The sequence below is a fragment of the Schistocerca nitens genome, chromosome 5, assembly GCF_023898315.1.
Source record: "Schistocerca nitens isolate TAMUIC-IGC-003100 chromosome 5, iqSchNite1.1, whole genome shotgun sequence".
Lineage (NCBI taxonomy): Eukaryota > Metazoa > Arthropoda > Insecta > Orthoptera > Acrididae > Schistocerca > Schistocerca nitens.
Window position 1 is genome coordinate 850,227,234 of NC_064618.1, and position 19,209 is coordinate 850,246,442.

Sequence of the window (19,209 nt, forward strand, 5' to 3'; positions counted from 1 at the left end):
AGAGGAGGGGTATACTTGGAAAAGGCCGGGAGATACGGGAAGATTTCACTTAGATTACATCATGGTCAGACAGAGATTCCGAAATCAGATACTGGTTTGTAAGGCGTACCCAGGAGCAGATATAGACTCAGATCACAATATAGTAGTAATGAAGAGTAGGCTGAAGTTCAAGACATTAGTCAGGAAGAATCAATACGCAAAGAAGTGGGATACGGAAGTACTAAGGAATGACGAGATACGTTTGAAGTTCTCTAACGCTAGAGATACAGCAATAAGGAATAGCGCAGTAGGCAGTACAGTTGAAAAGGAATGGACATCTCTAAAAAGGGCCGTCACAGAAGTTGGGAAGGAAAACATAGGTACAAAGAAGGTAGCTGCGAAGAAACCATGGGTAACAGAAGGTATACTTCAGTTGATTGATGAAAGGAGGAAGTACAAACATGTTCCGGGAAAATCAGGAATACAGAAAAACAAGTCGCTAAGGAATGAAATAAATAGGAAGTGCAGGGAAGCTAAGACGAAATGGCTGCAGGAAAAATATGAAGACATCGAAAAAGATATGAGTGTCGGAAGGACAGACTCAGCATACAGGAAAGTGAAAACAACCTTTGGTGACATTAAAAGCAACGGTGGTAACATTAAGAGTGCAACGGGAATTCCACTGTTAAATGCAGAGGAGAGAGCAGATAGGTGGAAAGAATACATTGAAAGCCTCTATGAGGGTGAAGATTTGTCTGATGTGATAGAAGAAGAAACAGGAGTCGATTTAGAAAAGATAGGGGATCCAGTATTAGAATCGGAATTTAAAAGAGCTTTGGAGGACTTACAGTCAAATAAGGCAGAAGGGATAGATAACATTCCATCAGAATTTCTAAAATCATTGGGGGGAAGTGGCAACAAAACGACTATTCACGTTGGTGTGTAGAATATATGAGTATGGCGACATACCATCTGACTTTCGGAAAAGCATCATCCACACAATTCCGAAGACGGCAAGAGCTGACAAGTGCGAGAATTATCGCACAATCAGCTTAACAGCTCATGCATCGAAGCTGCTTACAAGAATAATATACAGAAGAATGGAAAAGAAAATTGCCGGCCGCGGTGGTCTCGCGGTTCTAGGCGCTCAGTCCGGAACCGCGCGACTCCTACGGTCGCAGGTTCGAATCCTGCCTCGGGCATGGATGTGTGTGATGTCCTTAGGTTAGGTTTAAGTAGTTCTAAGTTCTAGGGGACTGATGACCACAGATGTTACGTCCCATAGTGCTCAGAGCCATTTGAACCATTTTTTGAAAAGAAAATTGAGAATGCGCTAGGTGACGATCAGTTTGGCTTTAGGAAAAGTAAAGGGACGAGAGAGGCAATTCTGACGTTACGGCTAATAATGGAAGCAAGGCTAAAGAAAAATCAAGACACTTTCATAGGATTTGTCGACCTGGAAAAAGCGTTCGACAATATAAAATGGTGCAAGCTGTTCGAGATTCTGAAAAAAGTAGGGGTAAGCTATAGGGAGAGACGGGTCATATACAATATGTACAACAACCAAGAGGGAATCATAAGAGTGGACGATCAAGAACGAAGTGCTCGTATTATGAAGGGTGTAAGACAAGGCTGTAGCCTTTCGCCCCTACTCTTCAATCTGTACATCGAGGAAGCAATGATGGAAATAAAAGCAAGGTTCAGGAGTGGAATTAAAATACAAGGTGAAAGGATATCAATGATACGATTCGCTGATGACATTGCTATCCTGAGTGAAAGTAAAGAAGAATTAAATGATCTGCTGAATGGAATGAACAGTCTAATGAGTCCACAGTATAGTTTGAGAGTAAATCTGAGAAAGACGAAGGTAATGAGAAGTAGTAGAAATGAGAACAGCGAGAAACTTAACATCAGGATTGATGATCACGAAGTCAATGAAGTTAAGGAATTCTGCTACCTAGGCAGTAAAATAACCAATGACGGACGGAGCAAGGAGGACATCAAAAGCAGACTCGCTATGGCAAAAAAGGCATTTCTGGCCAAGAGAAGTCTACTAATATCAAATACCGGCCTTAATTTGAGGAAGAAATTTCTGAGGATGTACGTCTGGAGTACAGCATTGTATGGTAGTGAAACATGGACTGTGGGAAAACCGGAACAGAAGAGAATCGAAGCATTTGAGATGTGGTGCTATAGACGAATGTTGAAAATTAGGTGGACTGATAAGGTAAGGAATGAGGAGGTTCTACGCAGAATCGGAGAGGAAAGGAATATGTGGAAAACACTGATAAGGAAAAGGGACAGCATGATAGGACATCTGCTAAGACATGAGGGAATGACTTCCATGGTACTAGAGGGAGCTGTAGAGGGCAAAAACTGTAGAGGAACACAGAGATTGGAATATGTCAAGCAAATAATTGAGGACCTAGGTTGCAAGTGCTACTCTGAGATGAAGAGGTTAGCACAGGAAAGGAATTCGTGGCGGGCCACATCAAACCAGTCAGTAGACTGATGGCAAAAAAAAAAAAAAAAAAAAAAAAAAAAATCACTCCTACATCTGGAATCCCAAAGATCACTCCTACATCTGGAATCCCTTTTTCTTTAGTTTCTAACGGGTGTCCAGGATGCAAGAACAGATTTGAATTTTGCACCATTTGTCATATGACGGTTGGCAGCCGTGGCTTTTTCATGTTTGTTGTCTGCGATCCTTCCCATTAGTAGCCTGATAGTTTTTGTGTAGTGATCATTGTTGTTTGATGTTTATTTTCGTCATGGAGCAGACGACAACTGAGCAACGTGTCCAAGTGATGAAAAGTTATTACGAAAACAGTGAAACTCCCACGGCAACCCTTCGTGAAGCCGGCCGCGGTGGTCTAGCGGTTCTAGGCGCGCAGTCCGGAACCGTGCGACTGCTACGGTCGCAGGTTCGAATCCCGCCTCGGGCATGGATGTGTGTGATGTCCTTAGGTTAGTTAGGTTTAAGTAGTTCTAAGTTCTAAGGGACTGATGACCATGGATGTTAAGTCCCATAGTGCTCAGAGCCATTCGAACCATTTTGAACCCTTCGTGAATTGCGTGTGACACTCATACGTAACGCTGCTCAGACAGAATCGTCAGTCCGGAAGTTGATCCGGAAGTCTGAGACCACGGACTCTGTTTGAAACGCTAAGAAAACAGGACTGTCGCGTTCTGTCCGAACACAATAAAATATTTCTGTCGTGAGTGATAACGTGACCGTATGCCCCAGGAATTCCGTTCGCCGACTAGCTCAGCAATTGAATTTATCAGCAAGTTCACTGCATGAAATCCTTTCAAAAGATTTGAAAAAGCATGAAGATTCAACTTACAGAGGACTAGAAACCTGCAGATGGTGGAAAGAGACATCAGTTTGTTCAGTGGGTCTTTACTCGACAAGCGTGAATGAGAACTTCACAAAAAGAACAATTTTCTCGGATGAGATGCACTTCCACCATAGTGGGTGCGTCACCAAGCAAAACTGCAGAATTTGGGGTAACGAAAATCCGCGAGTGATTGTAGAAGATGAGACGCATCCACAACGCACAACCGTGTGGTGTGAGTTCTGGACAGGAGGAACGTGCTTCCTGATTAGTTTTTCTCTCTTATTTGCGAAAATGACGATCTTTGGTTTCAACAAAATGTTGCGACATGTCACACATCCGGTGAAACGATTTCTCTGCTGAATAAAAAATTCCTCAAAAAATTGTCTGTTAGTTTCGCAACCAGGAATGTCCTGACAGATAATTTGATCTTACCTCTTGTGTCTTTTTTTGATGGAGTTTGTGATATCAAAAGCGTACGTGAACAAACCACAAACAGTACACCAATTGAAGAATGAAACTGAAAGGCTTATTAACGGCATCCCACCATCGAGAACTTTAGTGAACACAATGCTCGTTGCCGCAGGGCCTTGTGTGGTCATATGGGGGATGTAATTTGTCATACATAAATGGGAGAAGTTATTCAATGTGTCTGTAAAAAAAAATTACATTTTCAATAAAACTTGTATGTTCTATAGCATTTTAATATTCCTTCCTACTTCCCAGATAAACTCTACGTCATTGTACACACATTTATTGCACATTATAAAATGCTATGGAACAAAAAGTTGCTGTGAAAATCAGACCGCAGTTGAGTGTTCAAAAAGAGTCTGTCTTAATGTATCAAAATGGTAAGAGCACAGGCAGCGTCAGCAGTGAAAAAGAAGAAATCCTATCAGTTTTTTCTCCACTTTTTTGAACTGATTATCGATAGGTCAGCAGTTTAAGTTTTCGGTTACAGCACCAATATTCACACAAAGTTTCATATAACATCTCTCAGCAGACAATAACCGTGCATATTCTTTCGTTTGCTTGAATCACGGTATGTTGTTTGCTGCACGCAGCGCTTACCTTGTGCAGCGGCGGCTGCTGGTACAGCCAGTCGCCGTATTCTGTTATGTCGGGGTCCTGCAGGCGTTTTAGGAACTCCCTCACATCTGCGCTCGTCTCGTTATAGTGGCGAATAGTCTCGACTATTTTGTTGAACGGCACGATTTCACACAGTTCCATATAATCATTGTATAGCGTTGTCTCCGACACAGCACCTGCAATAAATACACGACCGAGACAATTAAGGCCAAGTAAAGAAACAATACTTCAGCAAACATCATCAGAGTATACGTGTGAGACATGTGAAGTAATTCCCAAAACATCAGTCAAATGTTTCACACTATATAGTACGCGACAAAAGGAAATTTCTACGCTAATCTGTGACAAATATTCTCAAGTGAAATGGAAGTGTTATATATTAATATCCACATGCAAGGAAACGTATAAAATTGCCAAGACATGAAACGAGTAGTATGTAACAAATTATTTAAGAAAAAATTTGATAATAAGCTATTTCAAACTTATAAGTAAAGTAAGTATGTAAATATTATACTGAACGTTTCCCCATAAAAATCACTGATGCGGCCATTGATATAGTAACTAATAGCACAACCACAGCAAGAAAAGGGAGTTTGGTTTCTAAATTAATAGTTGTGTAACTAGCAGGAATATTAAGATTTAAAGTGATTGCATTATAGAATGAGTTTTAATGACTATTTTAATTACCAATATAATAATTGTATTCTGTATACTTAGTAGTTCGTGATGGAGTTTCTGTTTTAAATTTACGAGCCGGCCGGTGTGGCCGAGCGGTTCTAGGCGCTTCAGTCTGGAACCGCGCGACCGCTGCGTTCGCAGGTTCGAATCCTGCTCGGGCATGGATGTGTCTGATGTCGTTAGGTTAGTTAGATTTAAGTAGTTCTAAGTTCTAGGGGACTGATGACCACAGATGTTAAGTCCCATAGTGCTCAGAGCCAATTGAACCACTTTTTTTTTTTTTTTTTTTTTTTTACGATGTTCAGCGGTCTTCGTGCTGCTCCTAGCATCTGAGGCAGGAGGCTGATTAATGATTATTTTTACAGGGTTTCACTGTACTATGCTAATTAGTAGTTTGTCAAATACTCTTGTCACTGCAAAAGAGTTTAGTCTGTGTAAGATTATTAGAGCCCCGGTTTCATAGAGAAAATGTTACACTGGTATAAAAACATCCTAGTTTCGTGTAACGTTCGTGAGCTCTACATTCGTGGGGGTGTGTTGCCTTTCAAGGATGGATTTCCTGTTACCTCTAGCTCATGCGAATGTATCGTTATACAGATCTCACTTATCTATACGGACATATATGTGACGTACATTGAACACTTCTGGCGAAAGTCAGGCTCTGAGCACTATGGGACTCAACTGCTGAGGTCATTAGTCCCCTAGAACTTAGAACTAGTTAAACCTAACTAACCTAAGGAAATCACAAACATCCATGCCCGAGGCAGGATTCGAACCTGCGACCGTAGCGGTCTTGCGGTTCCAGACTGCAGCGCCTTTAACCGCACGGCCACTTCGGCCGGCTGCGAAAGTCAGTCTGGATGTAATAACTGTATAATCCGGTCTCATTCTCTGTTTCTGACACTCGCAGAAATGGAAAACACTGCGCAGATGGCTCAGATATTTAAAAGCTATTTTTCAGTCTGAATACAAGTCTTCCCAAACGCCTACTCCAGTATCTACCGTCAATAAACTTAGTTAAAAATCTGTTACAATCTGTATCTCTGTTTCTCTGCCTTATGGTATTGTTATGAGATATACACTGAAGCGCCAAACAAACTGGTGTAGGCAAGCGTATTCAAATACAGAGATACGTAAACACGTACAACACGGCACTGCGGTCGGCAACGCCTATATAAGACAGGAAGTAAGACATCCAGTCCGGCGCGCCAGTTATATCGGTTACTGCTGCTACGATGGCAGGTTATCAAGTATTACGTGAGTTTGAGCGTTGTGTTTTACACTCCTGGAAATTGAAATAAGAACACCGTGAATTCATTGTCCCAGTAAGGGGAAACTTTATTGACACATTCCTGGGGTCAGATACATCACATGATCACACTGACAGAACCACAGGCACATAGACACAGGCAACAGAGCATGCACAATGTCGGCACTAGTACAGTGTATATCCACCTTTCGCAGCAATGCAGGCTGCTATTCTCCCATGGAGACGATCGTAGAGATGCTGGATGTAGTCCTGTGGAACGGCTTGCCATGCCATTTCCACCTGGCGCCTCAGTTGGACCAGCGTTCGTGCAGGACGTGCAGACCGCGTGATACGACGCTTCATCCAGTCCCAAACATGCTCAATGGGGGACAGATCCGGAGATCTTGCTGGCCAGGGTAGTTGACTTACACCTTCTAGAGCACGTTGGGTGGCACGGGATACATGCGGACGTGCATTGTCCTGTTGGAACAGCAAGTTCCCTTGCCGGTCTAGGAATGGTAGAACGATGGGTTCGATGACTGTTTGGATGTACCGTGCACTATTCAGTGTCCCCTCGACGATCACCAGTGGTGTACGGCCAGTGTAGGAGATCGCTCCCCACACCATGATGCCGGGTGTTGGCCCTGTGTGCCTCGGTCGTATGCAGTCCTGATTGTGGCGCTCACCTGCACGGCGCCAAACACGCATACGACCATCATTGGCACCAAGGCAGAAGCGACTCTCATCGCTGAAGACGACACGTCTCCATTCGTCCCTCCATTCACGCCTGTCGCGACACCACTGGAGGCGGGCTGCACGATGTTGGGGCGTGAGCGGAAGACGGCCTAACGGTGTGCGGGACCGTAGCCCAGCTTCATGGAGACGGTTGCGAATGGTCCTCGCCGATACCCCAGGAGCAACAGTGTCCCTAATTTGCTGGGAAGTGGCGGTGCGGTCCCCTACGGCACTGCGTAGGATCCTACGGTCTTGGCGTGCATCCGTGCGTCGCTGCGGTCCGGTCCCAGGTCGACGGGCATGTGCACCTTCCGCCGACCACTGGCGACAACATCGATGTACTGTGGAGACCTCACGCCCCACGTGTTGAGCAATTCGGCGGTACGTCCACCCGGCCTCCCGCATGCCCACTATACGCCCTCGCTCAAAGTCCGTCAACTGCACATACGGTTCACGTCCACGCTGTCGCGGCATGCTACCAGTGTTAAAGACTGCGATGGAGCTCCGTATGCCACGGCAAACTGGCTGACACTGACGGCGGCGGTGCACAAATGCTGCGCAGCTAGCGCCATTCGACGGCCAACACCGCGGGTCCTGGTGTGTCCGCTGTGCCGTGCGTGTGATCATTGCTTGTACAGCCCTCTCGCAGTGTCCGGAGCAAGTATGGTGGGTCTGACACACCGGTGTCAATGTGTTCTTTTTTCCATTTCCAGGAGTGTAGTTCGCGCACGAGCGATGGGACGCAGCATCTCCGAGGCAGTGATGAACTGGGTATTTTCCGTGCAACCATTTCACGAGTGTACCGTGAATATCAGGAATCGGGTAAAACATCACATCCCTGACGTCGCTGCGGGCGGAAAAAAGATCCTGCAAGAACAGGACTAACGACGACTGAAGAGAATCGTTCAACATGACAGAAATGCAATCCTTCCGCAAATTGCTGCAGATTTCAATGCTGGGCCGTCAACAAGTGTCAGCGTGCGAACCATCATCGATATGGGCTTTCGCATCCATAGGTCCACTCGTGTACCCCTGATGACTGCACAACACAAAGCTCTATGTATTGCCTGAGCCCGTCAGCACCGACCTTGGACTGCTGATGTTTCCATTGGTTGTAAGAGAAATGCCAGAACTGGAAACTCCCCCGCCCCGGCCCCCCAAGTATTCGCAATTGGGGCTCTATTTTCACCCTACCAAGGCGCTTGATATTTTATTGTAGACTGTCTGTTCTACATAAGAAAACTGATATACCTATACTACGAAAAGTGAGCTATTCGACAACGACTGGAAGAATACACTGATTTATTCACAAACTGAAACACAATCACAGTACAAAAGGTACTATAGTTCGGACCTTGTTCGTGCCGAATCAAAGTCCAGTAGAGCCCAAAACAAAACAAGATAAGTCAACCAGAAAGTCGAGGAGTTTAAAAGCAAGTTGTCGCACGAAATAACGAAGTCTTCCGAAGCAGCAGTCCGATAAAAATCCAAGTCCACAGATCACGGCAGGTTCACAGGCAATTTCACAAGCTGCTAGACGTTTTGAAGTGCAGCTGCACGCTGTAATGGTTCTTTATTTACGTGACCATTACGGCACTCCAACCCCAGTTCTCGATACCAATAATATCGTACTACTTTTCTGCGAAGAAACACACATATTTTTGTGACAATATTCACATTTGGTTTTATTAATGTATAGGTACTCCGATGTATCGATATATTACAGTGATATGGTTCTTGTGTGTATTCGTTTCTGTGAGACTGTCATAATCTTTGACTTACTTGTAACCGTTTTGGCGCGAATGCGCACAGAGCTGTCTTTGTTTCACTTTGCAGAAGTTAAGTTGTTATTTCGCTTTGTAAAAGAACAGTCAAGTCTTGTGTTTGGTTAAAGTGGAAATTAAATATATGAAGATTGATACAAAACTGTTTTCTTGATGATGTGACAATTAAGAAGAAGTATATGAGAATTTACAAGAAGTTTAATGAAAATGTGGATCGTGAACACCAAGTCAAAAATTATTTTTACCATACCATTGTTCTGATTTGGGATTGTTTGATCATTAAGAATTTCCTGAAAAACGCATTTGTTAGGTCTTCAAATATTGCTAAAATACAGATCTGGAAATTCTAGCAGTCAAAGTGGAATCACCCTAGAATCAACAAGATGAGCCATAACAACATCGACGAAATCTACGTGGGAATCCATTCAAGATAAGTGCCAAAATTAATGAATTTTTTACAGTGACTTCATTGTTTCCATTCTGACGATGCCATCCACAGTCAATAACTTTGTAGTTGCCTGATAAAGCGAACATATGCTGCGTGAACAACATTATTAATATGATTTCTAACCTACTTTGCAAGTGGTGGTATTGTTAGAACGGCCAATGCTGCTCCTTAGAGGTGATAGTCGCAAACAGTCTTAAAACCTTGGAAGGGTGCTGCAGAGTAAGTTGTGCCGAGAAATAATTGTTAAGATAAAATTCTGAACGTCACACAGTTTCCTTAATTAGCACTGAGTTAGCCAATCAGACAGTTGCGAGCGCAAATTCAAGCGGCCCGCCAGATGCGGCTCGTGCCAGTTGGTCTCATAGCGTAGTCGACAGCGCACAAGGCTACTCAGCCCTTTTCTCTGGTTCCATCCTTACTACTGTCCCGTGTACATTTCTCTTCTTCGATTTTAGGCAGCTAAACGAAGCATTCGTTTGACGACACCGTCTCCGGAGGGCCGCTTGAATTTGCACTCGCAACTGTCAGATACGCTAATTTCAGTGCTAATCAACTCGAAAATGGCGCAACATATCGATTTTCCTCCTCACGATTATTTCTCAGCACAGCCTACTCTGCAACATTCTCACAATTGTCTCGCATTTCTATGTTGGATTTTCTTTTTGCCAGTCACCTTCTTTAAGGTTGTGTTTGTATCAAAAAGCTTTCCATAAGCCTAAACATCTTTGTTGGTGTATGAAATCAGGGAGAAAAATTATCAGCCTGGTACAAAAACGGCGTTGAGCGACAACGTTATACAGTAAAGCTTGGATCTCTTTAGATCATATTGATTGATTTTCTGCGCTCATTTAATACTGTGAATGAGACGTGGGGCCACAACTGCACTCCGTACACGGTCAGCAAACGAAGACGTGGGTGGACATCGATAGTTTCGCACCCAGATAGGAGGAAGTCGATTTCATAACATGGAAAGGTTATAATTGGTGTTCAAGAGGAATTGTACTTGCTGATGAAGTTCCTAAGGACAAAGTAATAACTGGCGAACACTGTACAAGTCTTCTAGTCAATTTGACCGGAAAAAAACTCATTGCACACGCCTGTGATACTGATTGGTAGTTGGAGAACTGAGTGATATGAATATCCATTATATTCACTTGTCTTAGCACTATACGACTGGAACTGGTCTTGACACCAGTAATGAGATTAGGATAACCGTAGATGGTTATTTGTAAACTATCCAGAACCATACTTCCGTGATAGAATCTAAACATCGGGAAAACGTACAATGAAGTGTATTGACTTAATAGAATCACGTCAAAATGTAAGTGCACTTTCGAATTTCAGAACAGTCTTCTACAATCCGGCACATAAATTTTCTCCTTGCATTTGTCCCCAAACTAACTGAATAAATAATTAATCATGGACTGAGAAAAATTCGGGATATGGGAGGTATCGGTGTCCATCCTTTTCTCCACAGCTCAATAAAGTTCAACATATTTTATGGTTGTCGTTATTAGGTTTCCCGCATTGCTCAAGGTGATCCAGTAGGTTTTTGAGCTCTCAGTCTGTTTTCCAGATACAGAATGACGGAACAAAAACGCATTACCAACAATAATTAATGTAGAGTAATGAAATTTCGCGAATACATTCGTCTATGAAACATATTTGATAAACAATGCAAGATCAAAAGTTAACGTAAGCGAGAGATAAAACATTGTAAATGTGAAATGCTAATACGTTAATAACCTGCGTAACAACCAGAGCGCTAAACGGAAGCATGCAAACGTGTCTGCATTGGTTGTACAGGTGCTGGGAGTCAGTTCGTGTGATGGAGTTCTATACCTCTTGCACTTCGTCGGCCAGTACATGCACGGTAATTGCTAGCTGTGGGTGTCGCTGGAGTTGACGTCCGATGATGTCACATATGTAGTAGACTGGATACAGATCTGGTATCGACCAGACCAAGGCAACATGTCGACACTCTGTAGAGCATGTTGAGTTATAACAGCGACATGTGGGTGAGCGTTATCCTGTTGGAAAAGACCCCCGGGAACGCTGTTTACAAGTGGCAGCACAATAGGTGGAATCACCTGGTTAATGTACAAATTTGCAGTCAGGATGCGTGAGATAACCACGACAGTGTTCCTGCTACCATACGAAATCGTACCCCAGACCATAATTGTTGGTGTATGTCCACTGTCTGTAGCACGGAGACAGGTTGGTTGCAGGCCCCCAAATGGACTCCTAACCAATGCACGGCCATCACTGGCAAGGCAGAACCAGAATTCGACAGAAAACACAGCAGTCCTCCACCCTAACCCTTTAATGAGCCCTTGGTTGATACCACTGAAGTCGTATAAATGGTGGTAGTTTCGGGTAAATGGAATGCATGCTACATAGCGTCTGTCTCAGAACTGTTCTTGAAGCAACCGACTTGTAACAGCTGGTTGTGTCCCTATCGTGCCAACTACAGCTCTGAGTGCTGCTGCAAATGCAGAACATGCGCCAGAGCCATGCGCACAATACGGTGATCTTCCCTCTTGGTAGTGACGCGTGGCCATCCGGAGTCCAGTCTTTTTCCGACCGTACATTCTCGTGAATACCGTTGCCAGCAATCATGCTCAGGATACAATCTCATAGCTAACTAACGCTCACGACCTTTATAGCGAGAATTTAAAGCTAACTTGGTTAGCAGTCTCATAGTGGCACTACTAGCGCCAGTCTTATGCGCTTGGCGCGAAACTTGAATAGACATCATCTTTCGGATATAGAAACACTCCTACCAATTTTCGTTATGTCGTACATCTCCCTCTTGGTGTTGCGATTCCCTTCAGTGTCAGTATAGCTGTGTGTCAGGAGGACAATCATAAGGGTCAAAATATTAACAGAGCAACAACAAGACTGTTGCAGTAAAGCTCGGTGGCAGTAAAATTAACTTTCAGTTACATTATTAGACATGATGACACCACCATTAGCACGTAAGCTTACTTTCGATATTCTCGACTACACTTAGTTGGCAGGGAGAAAGCTCTATGGGATACATTGTAAAAGGGTTCAGTATAAAAGGACAGTCAGAGCTCGGCATCATTATGTACATCACAATGGAGAAAGTTTCACCTTTGGAAAGCAAGGCTGCCATTGCTGTGAGGAAGTAGACCACACACGTAAGTCGTAAATGTCGTCTTCCGAAATCCATTGGAGATGAAAAGATTGTTTTCTCCTTCTGAAACAGACAACTGCTTGTTAAAACTAGCATGTTACGAAGGGAGCACACAAGTGGCATTGATTTGAAAGTTAAATAGGATTAGCATGTTACGAAGAAGTATAGGAATTACATGACATTGAAAGTAAAATACGAAACACACGACCACTTGTTGAAATTAGCATGTTAGATAGGTTATATGTAAATGGCATTTTACTGAAAGTAAAATGTGAGTTTTTCACTGTTATAATTACAGACTGATAACAGGTGTATTGTAGCAGCTTAATGTTGATACACATTTTACATGTATAGCGTGTGTTCCGTACAAAGCATAATACAAACTTCCTTAATTTCATAATCGATTGAAGATACCGACGAGAAATTTTCAGCAAGTGATAACATGTAAGGTCCATAGTTTGCTCTATCGTTTGTATTTATAATATTTTATATTCTGAAATTTTAACGCAATATTCTATCCAGGCGATGAAGGAAGAAGGGGGGAAGATGAGGGTTCCACATCTCGTGGACAACAAGGTATTAGAGAGGAAGTACGAAAAAGGATGGGGAAAGAGGGCGTCCATGTTCTCCTCAGAGGAGTCATCCCTGCATTTGCCTCAAGTGATTTAGGGAAATCTCGGAAAAGCTAAATCAGGATGACCGGACGGGGATTTAAAGCGATGTCCTACCGAATACAGGTACGCTGTCTTAGCTACTGCGCCACTTCATCTGGTTTTCCGTAGAAAGATTTAATAGTACTGGGTCCCATTGGGAAAGGGAATATAGCGATACAACTCTTGTTAATGCATGTAGAGAAACTTTTAAAAACTTAGGCGGGACAATGTCATGTGTCAGGACTCTAACTATGAAAAAATAGCATAATGGGGTTGCAAGAATGATAGACGTTTGTTTAAGAAACTTCATATAGTTGGCTGCTTTGTAATCGGTGCGCATGCGACAGCATGCATTACCTAATACGTTCCAAAATACCGCGCATGGAAACGCTGCTCTTCCCGAGCTGATACCTCGGGTTCTGTTAGTCGTAGGAAGGTAGGGTCATGTGTTCTGGTTAGCTCTTCAGCTAGGCCCATCTGCATACCCAACAGAAGGACATTCTTGGTGTCACTATACTGCAGTACAGCAGTACAGGGTGAAAGTTTAAACATTACACTCTTCCTCCTGCTTAGTCAAATGGAGAAAATCGGTTGACTCTTTTTGCATTTGATGTGGTCTACGATGTAACTTTACGGGCTCATGGAGGCACCATTAGATGATGTTCGATTCCTTATGAACACCCCAAAAATGGATTTTTTACCATTGTTCCGTACCAAAATCGAGCTGCGCACTCCAAGACGGCTATGCATAACAAATGGCTGAAATTTTTACGATTTATTCACAAGATTTCGATCTCGAGAAACCTTGAAAGCTTTATTGATTTATTTATCTGTACCAGACTACTATGAAAGTTTGCCCATCGCTCCATCCTCTCTGTGCTCGATATTTCCAAGCTTCTGAGTTCCACCTATGCAACCGTAGACGCAGTAGAGGTCATCTGCATGCTTGTTATATAGACTGCATTTTATTTCTCACACATGTATTTTGCGTATCTTTTGATTCTTATTTATGGAGTAACCTTGCAGTAGTTAAGCGGACAGATGAAACTGCCAATTTTAAGCCCTCTTACTTGCTAGTTTTCTACCAGTTTTTTCAGCTTTAGGTAATTGCCTTCTCTACAGCTGCTCTGTACTGCTACCCAGTGCTGCTGCGCTGTGTTGAAGCACATATAAAGAGGCAGCGAGAAGAACTACACTGGTCAAAACAATTAGGGGATCAGTTGAGATATCTAGGTTCCGAATGATTGTCATCGGCAGAAAGAACTAAAATGGTTCGTCGTCTTTCTGTCGGTTCTACGGAGTGGAGACAACAACATTACGATCAACGAGGTAGTGGTAATAGCGGAAAGTTGCAGCAGAGGGTGTTGGTGTTGACTTGTGTTTACTCTACCAAGCGAATTACACAAGCAGCTTGGTTCCGATAGTGTAGTGAGCAGATAGTGCAATGCCAAAAGAACGTGACTTGCCCGAAGATGGCATGGATAGACATAGGACGGATGGAAACGGGGACAGAAACAGAGGGAGGTGGTCGCAGCTATTGGAATGACCCAAAGCATAATTTCCAAGACCTGGGCACGATTTCAGACAACAGGACCGATAAAGGAAGGCAAGGCCAAGGTCGTCAACGGGTAACATCAGTAAGAGATGACGTCATCTCCGGTTAACAGCGCGACGAGACTGGAGGCTGAATGCAACTCAGCTGCAACACACCCTCCATGCAGCAACAGGACGCTCAATATCAACACAAACAGTCCGAAATCGCTTTCGGGAATGTGGCCTCTACGGACGAAGGCCTATGGTGTGTGTCCCATTAAAACCACGACACCGTTTAGCCCGTAGAAACTGGGCGGAGGAACATCAGGATTGGAGTCGTAACGAATGGCGCCGGGTGCTGTTCACAGATGAGTCAAGATTTTGTGTTCAGCCGGACAATCGTCGTTTCCCCATCAGGGGATAACATGGAACTCGGAACAATCCTGCTTATGTGCAGGAAATATCAACATATCATGGTGGTGGACGAATGGTGTGGGCAGGAGTCAGTGTTGGCGGACGTACGGACCTCTATGCCGTTCGGAATGGCGCTTCGACTGCTCAAAGGTATAGAGACGAGATCCTTCTACCTTTTGTTGTGCCCTACGCTGGGGCCATAGAAGATGGGTTCCTTCTGGTAAGCGATAACGTTCGTCCCCATAGAGCTGCACTGGTGGACAACATGCTTGAAGCTGAGGGAATTCAACGAATGGAGTGGGCAACTTGTTCACCGGACTTAAACCCGATTGAGCTTGTCTGGTATGCAATTGGCAGACGCATTGCAGTCAGACCAGCGCCTCCCACAATGGTTGCAGAGCTGGATATTGCACTCATGGAAGAATGGCCAAATATCCCTCAAGAGCTGATTGATAATCTCGTACTGTCCATGCCACGCAGGTGGGCAACTGTACCAGCCGTCCAAAGTGATCACACACCATATTAGAGGGCAATGAGAATGACTGTTTCACTGTTATGGTAGCTCCATGGCGCCTCGCTGTATGTAAACGCCATGTAAACCTCAAGTAAGGAGTTGAGACAGCAAGATATCGAACTGTATCACACAAAAAGTACAATTGTAACCGATATTTGAATAAAATACGTTACCATATGTCTATTGTTTATGATACCTCACCTCGTCGCCTAATTGTTTTGAGCAGTGTATTTATTCCCTCCCGGGGGCTCACGGTTCTTTTGTTAGTTCGTGCTTGGCGCACACAGGGCACCGAGCCCATTCTTCCTTCCCTGGCTGCATTTCCTTCACTCTGCCCCTCCCCCCTCATTCTCGCTCCTTCCCCACAGCCCCCTCCTTCCCCTCTCTCGGTGTTCTGATTTATGTCGATCAGGCTATCCACCTGGTTCCTGTAACCCTTGCACTTTTGTTCTTCTTGCCTATTCTCTTTCATCCTTTTCGGCGTTTTCGTTATCCTTGGGGTCTGACCGCCACTGCTAAATTTTCTTTCTTCAGTGTGAGCCATTTGGGGAAGAACTCCCTCCATAGTGTCTACAGTGTGGATTGCTCCCTCCCATCCCCTCCTCCCTCTCTGCCGTACCCCCCTGCACTACACTACGTCAGCAGAATGTGTAGCCACTCCATGTTGTGGGACTGTTATGTACCCATGTGGGTGAGTCCCCTGACAACACAGGGATCACATTATTGGTACCTGAGTTGTTGCCTCCCCATGTACGCCGGGAGTGTTTGCTTGTTATCCAGGAGCATCAGAACTCAAAGCAGTGGCCACGGCGAGGTCGCCTTTGCTGTGGCTGGGTGGTGCCCAGAACGACTGCCTGAAAGCCTCCGTGCGCGCTCGAATCTGTCTAATTTTACATTCGTGATCTCCTCGGGAGGTATAAGTAGGGGGCAGCAATATAGTCGATACCTCATCCAGAAACGCACTCTCTCGAAACCTGGGCAGCAAGCTACACCGCAACGCAGAGCGCCTCTCTTGCAGAGTCTGCCACTTGAGTTTGCTAAACATCTCCGTAACGCTATCACGCTTGCCAAATAACCCTGTGACGAAAGGCGCCGCTCTTCTATGGCTCTTCTCTATCTCCCCTGTCAACCCGACCTTTAAGGCAACAAAGAAGCCAGTATCAGCACCTCACTGACTTTGAACGAGGTTGTCTAACTGAGCTACGAGAAGCTGAACGGTGCTCTTGCCATGCTACAGAAAGATTTGGCAGGAACGTAGCCACTGTACATGACTGGTGGCAACGGTGGTTACGAGAATATACGGTTGCAAGAAGACCGGACTCTGGAGGATCACGTGGCAGTAGCGACAGGGAAGACCATTGTGTTCGGCGTACGGCTCTGGCGCATCCCAGTGCATCTGCAGCAGCAATTTGAGCAGCAGTTGGCACCACAGGGACACAACGAACTGTTAAAAACCGGTTACTTCAAGGACAGCTCCGAGCCAGACGCCCTGTAACGTGCTTTCCACTGACCCCAAACCACCACTATTTTCTACGCCGGCGGTATCAAGCGAGAGCTCATTGGAGGTCAGGCTGGAGGTCTGTCGTGTTTTCTGATGAAAGTTGGTTTTGCCTCGGTGCCAGAGATAGCCGTGTGTTTATCAGGACGAGGGCAGTTCAGGGCCTGCAACCAGCCTGTCTGTGCGCAAGACACACTGGACCTAACCTCGAGTATGTGGTGCCACTTCGTATGACAGCAGAAGCACTCTCGTGATTATCCCACGCTCCCTGACTGCAAATCTGTACGTCAGCCTGGTGATTCGAGTTGTTGTGCTGCCATCCATGAGCAGCATTCCATGGAGTGTTTTTCAACAGGATAACACTCCGCCACATGTCGCTGTTGCAACACAACATGTTCTACAGGGTCGACACGCTGCTTTGGACTGTTCGACCACCAGATCTGTCTCCAATCGAGCACATGCGCCCTGTATTGGCCGACCAAGTGCAACTTCATCTCACAAACTGACATCCGGTAGGTGTACAAGAAAATGCTTGCGAGTTTGCATGCTTACATTCAACAATCTGGCGGTTTCACCGGTTACTAATGTACCAGCACTTAATATTTGCGATGGCATACCATGCGCTTGTCTTAACCTGTGATCTTGCTGTGTTAATCACTTAAATACAGAGTGTTACAAAAAGGTACGGTCAAACTTTCAGGAAACATTCCTCACACACGAATAAAGAAAAGATGTTATGTGGACATGTTTCCGGAAACGCTTAATTTTCATGTTGGAGCTCATTTTAGTTTCGTCAGCATGTACTGCTCAATGGAGCACGTTATCATGATTTCATAAGGGATACTCTACCTGTGCTGCTAGAACATGTGCCTTTACAAGTACGACACAACATGTGGTTCATGCACGATGGAGCTCCTGCACATTTCAGTCGAAGTGTTCGTACGCTTCTCAACAACAGATTCGGTGACCGATGGATTGGTAGAGGCGGACCAATTCCGTGGCCTCCACGCTCTCCTGACCTCAACCCTCTTGACTTTCATTTACGGGGGCATTTGAAAGCTCTTGTCTACGCAACCCCGGTACCAAATGTAGAGACTCTTCGTGCTCGTATTGTGGCCGGCTGTGATACAATACGCCATTCTCCAGGGCTGCATCAGCGCATCAGGGATTCCATGCGACCGAGGGTGGATGCATGTATCCTCGCTAACGGAGGACATTTTCAACATTTCCTGTAACAAAGTGTTTGAAGTCACGCTGGTACGTTCTGTTGCTGTGTGTTTCCATTCCATGATTAATGTGATTTGAAGAGAAGTAATAAAATGAGCTCTAACATGGAAAGTAAGCGTTTCCAGACACATGTCCACATAACATATTTTCTTGCTTTGTGTGTGAGGAATGTTTCCTGAAAGTTTGGCCGTACCTTTTCGTAACACCCTGTATATTACGTAGACAAATGTACTCCCGAAATTTCATTAATCTACGTTAAATATTTTTTGGAGTTACTATTTTCTTTCTCGTCAGTGTACATATGAAGACATATCTGTAGTATTCTGTGCTAACCTGGTGTCATTGCAGACTAGCCTTAATGTTACGCCGCGGCCGGTACATACCTGGTACAGTGAGTTCAGGCTGGGTGAGTAGGTGAGTGTGCCCTGGTGGACACTCCACTCTGCCACTGCTGCCCGAAACGGTGCTGCGAGCGTGCCCCTACTGTCAACAAGCCCGCTGCACGCGCCGCCTGGTCCCAGCTTACGTGACGTTCCCACTGTGCGGCCGACGTCTGCCGCGATACACATCACTTCCTCCCTTGTAGCGGAGCGTGTCAGTAGCTGTCCTCGCGGGTACGGAGAAAAAAGAGTACCCCACGTGCTGTGTAGTGTTTCCTTTCCTCGGGGTTCTGCCGTGAAAATATAAAATAGAAAATCTGATTCGGTTTTGAATTTTGATGGAATAAGTTACGGATAAGGCGGACTTCGTATTATTGATTGAGATAGTGCTGTAATTTGACCGTGCATGGCAAACCGGGTCGGCAACACTACAAAAAGCGACTGTACGGAAATAACATCAGAAATTAGTTGAAATTTACCTTATAATCTTGTTTGAAACGCAGTACTAATTACAATATAGTCTTCATGGC

At 44.7% G+C, this 19,209-nt stretch overlaps 1 protein-coding gene across 1 annotated transcript in view; it reads right to left on the reverse strand.

The window, feature by feature from the left end:
• LOC126260756 (uncharacterized) overlaps positions 1 to 18,868 on the reverse strand; it is a 65,251-nt gene extending 46,383 nt beyond the window's left edge. The window contains exons 1-3 of the mRNA XM_049958095.1: positions 18,683 to 18,868; positions 12,418 to 12,523; positions 4,389 to 4,582 (exon numbers count right to left, since the gene is read on the reverse strand). Coding sequence (XP_049814052.1) covers positions 4,389 to 4,582; positions 12,418 to 12,523; positions 18,683 to 18,868 — 486 coding nt within the window. The remainder of the gene's footprint in view (positions 1 to 4,388; positions 4,583 to 12,417; positions 12,524 to 18,682) is intronic.
• Positions 18,869 to 19,209: the final 341 nt, after the last annotated feature.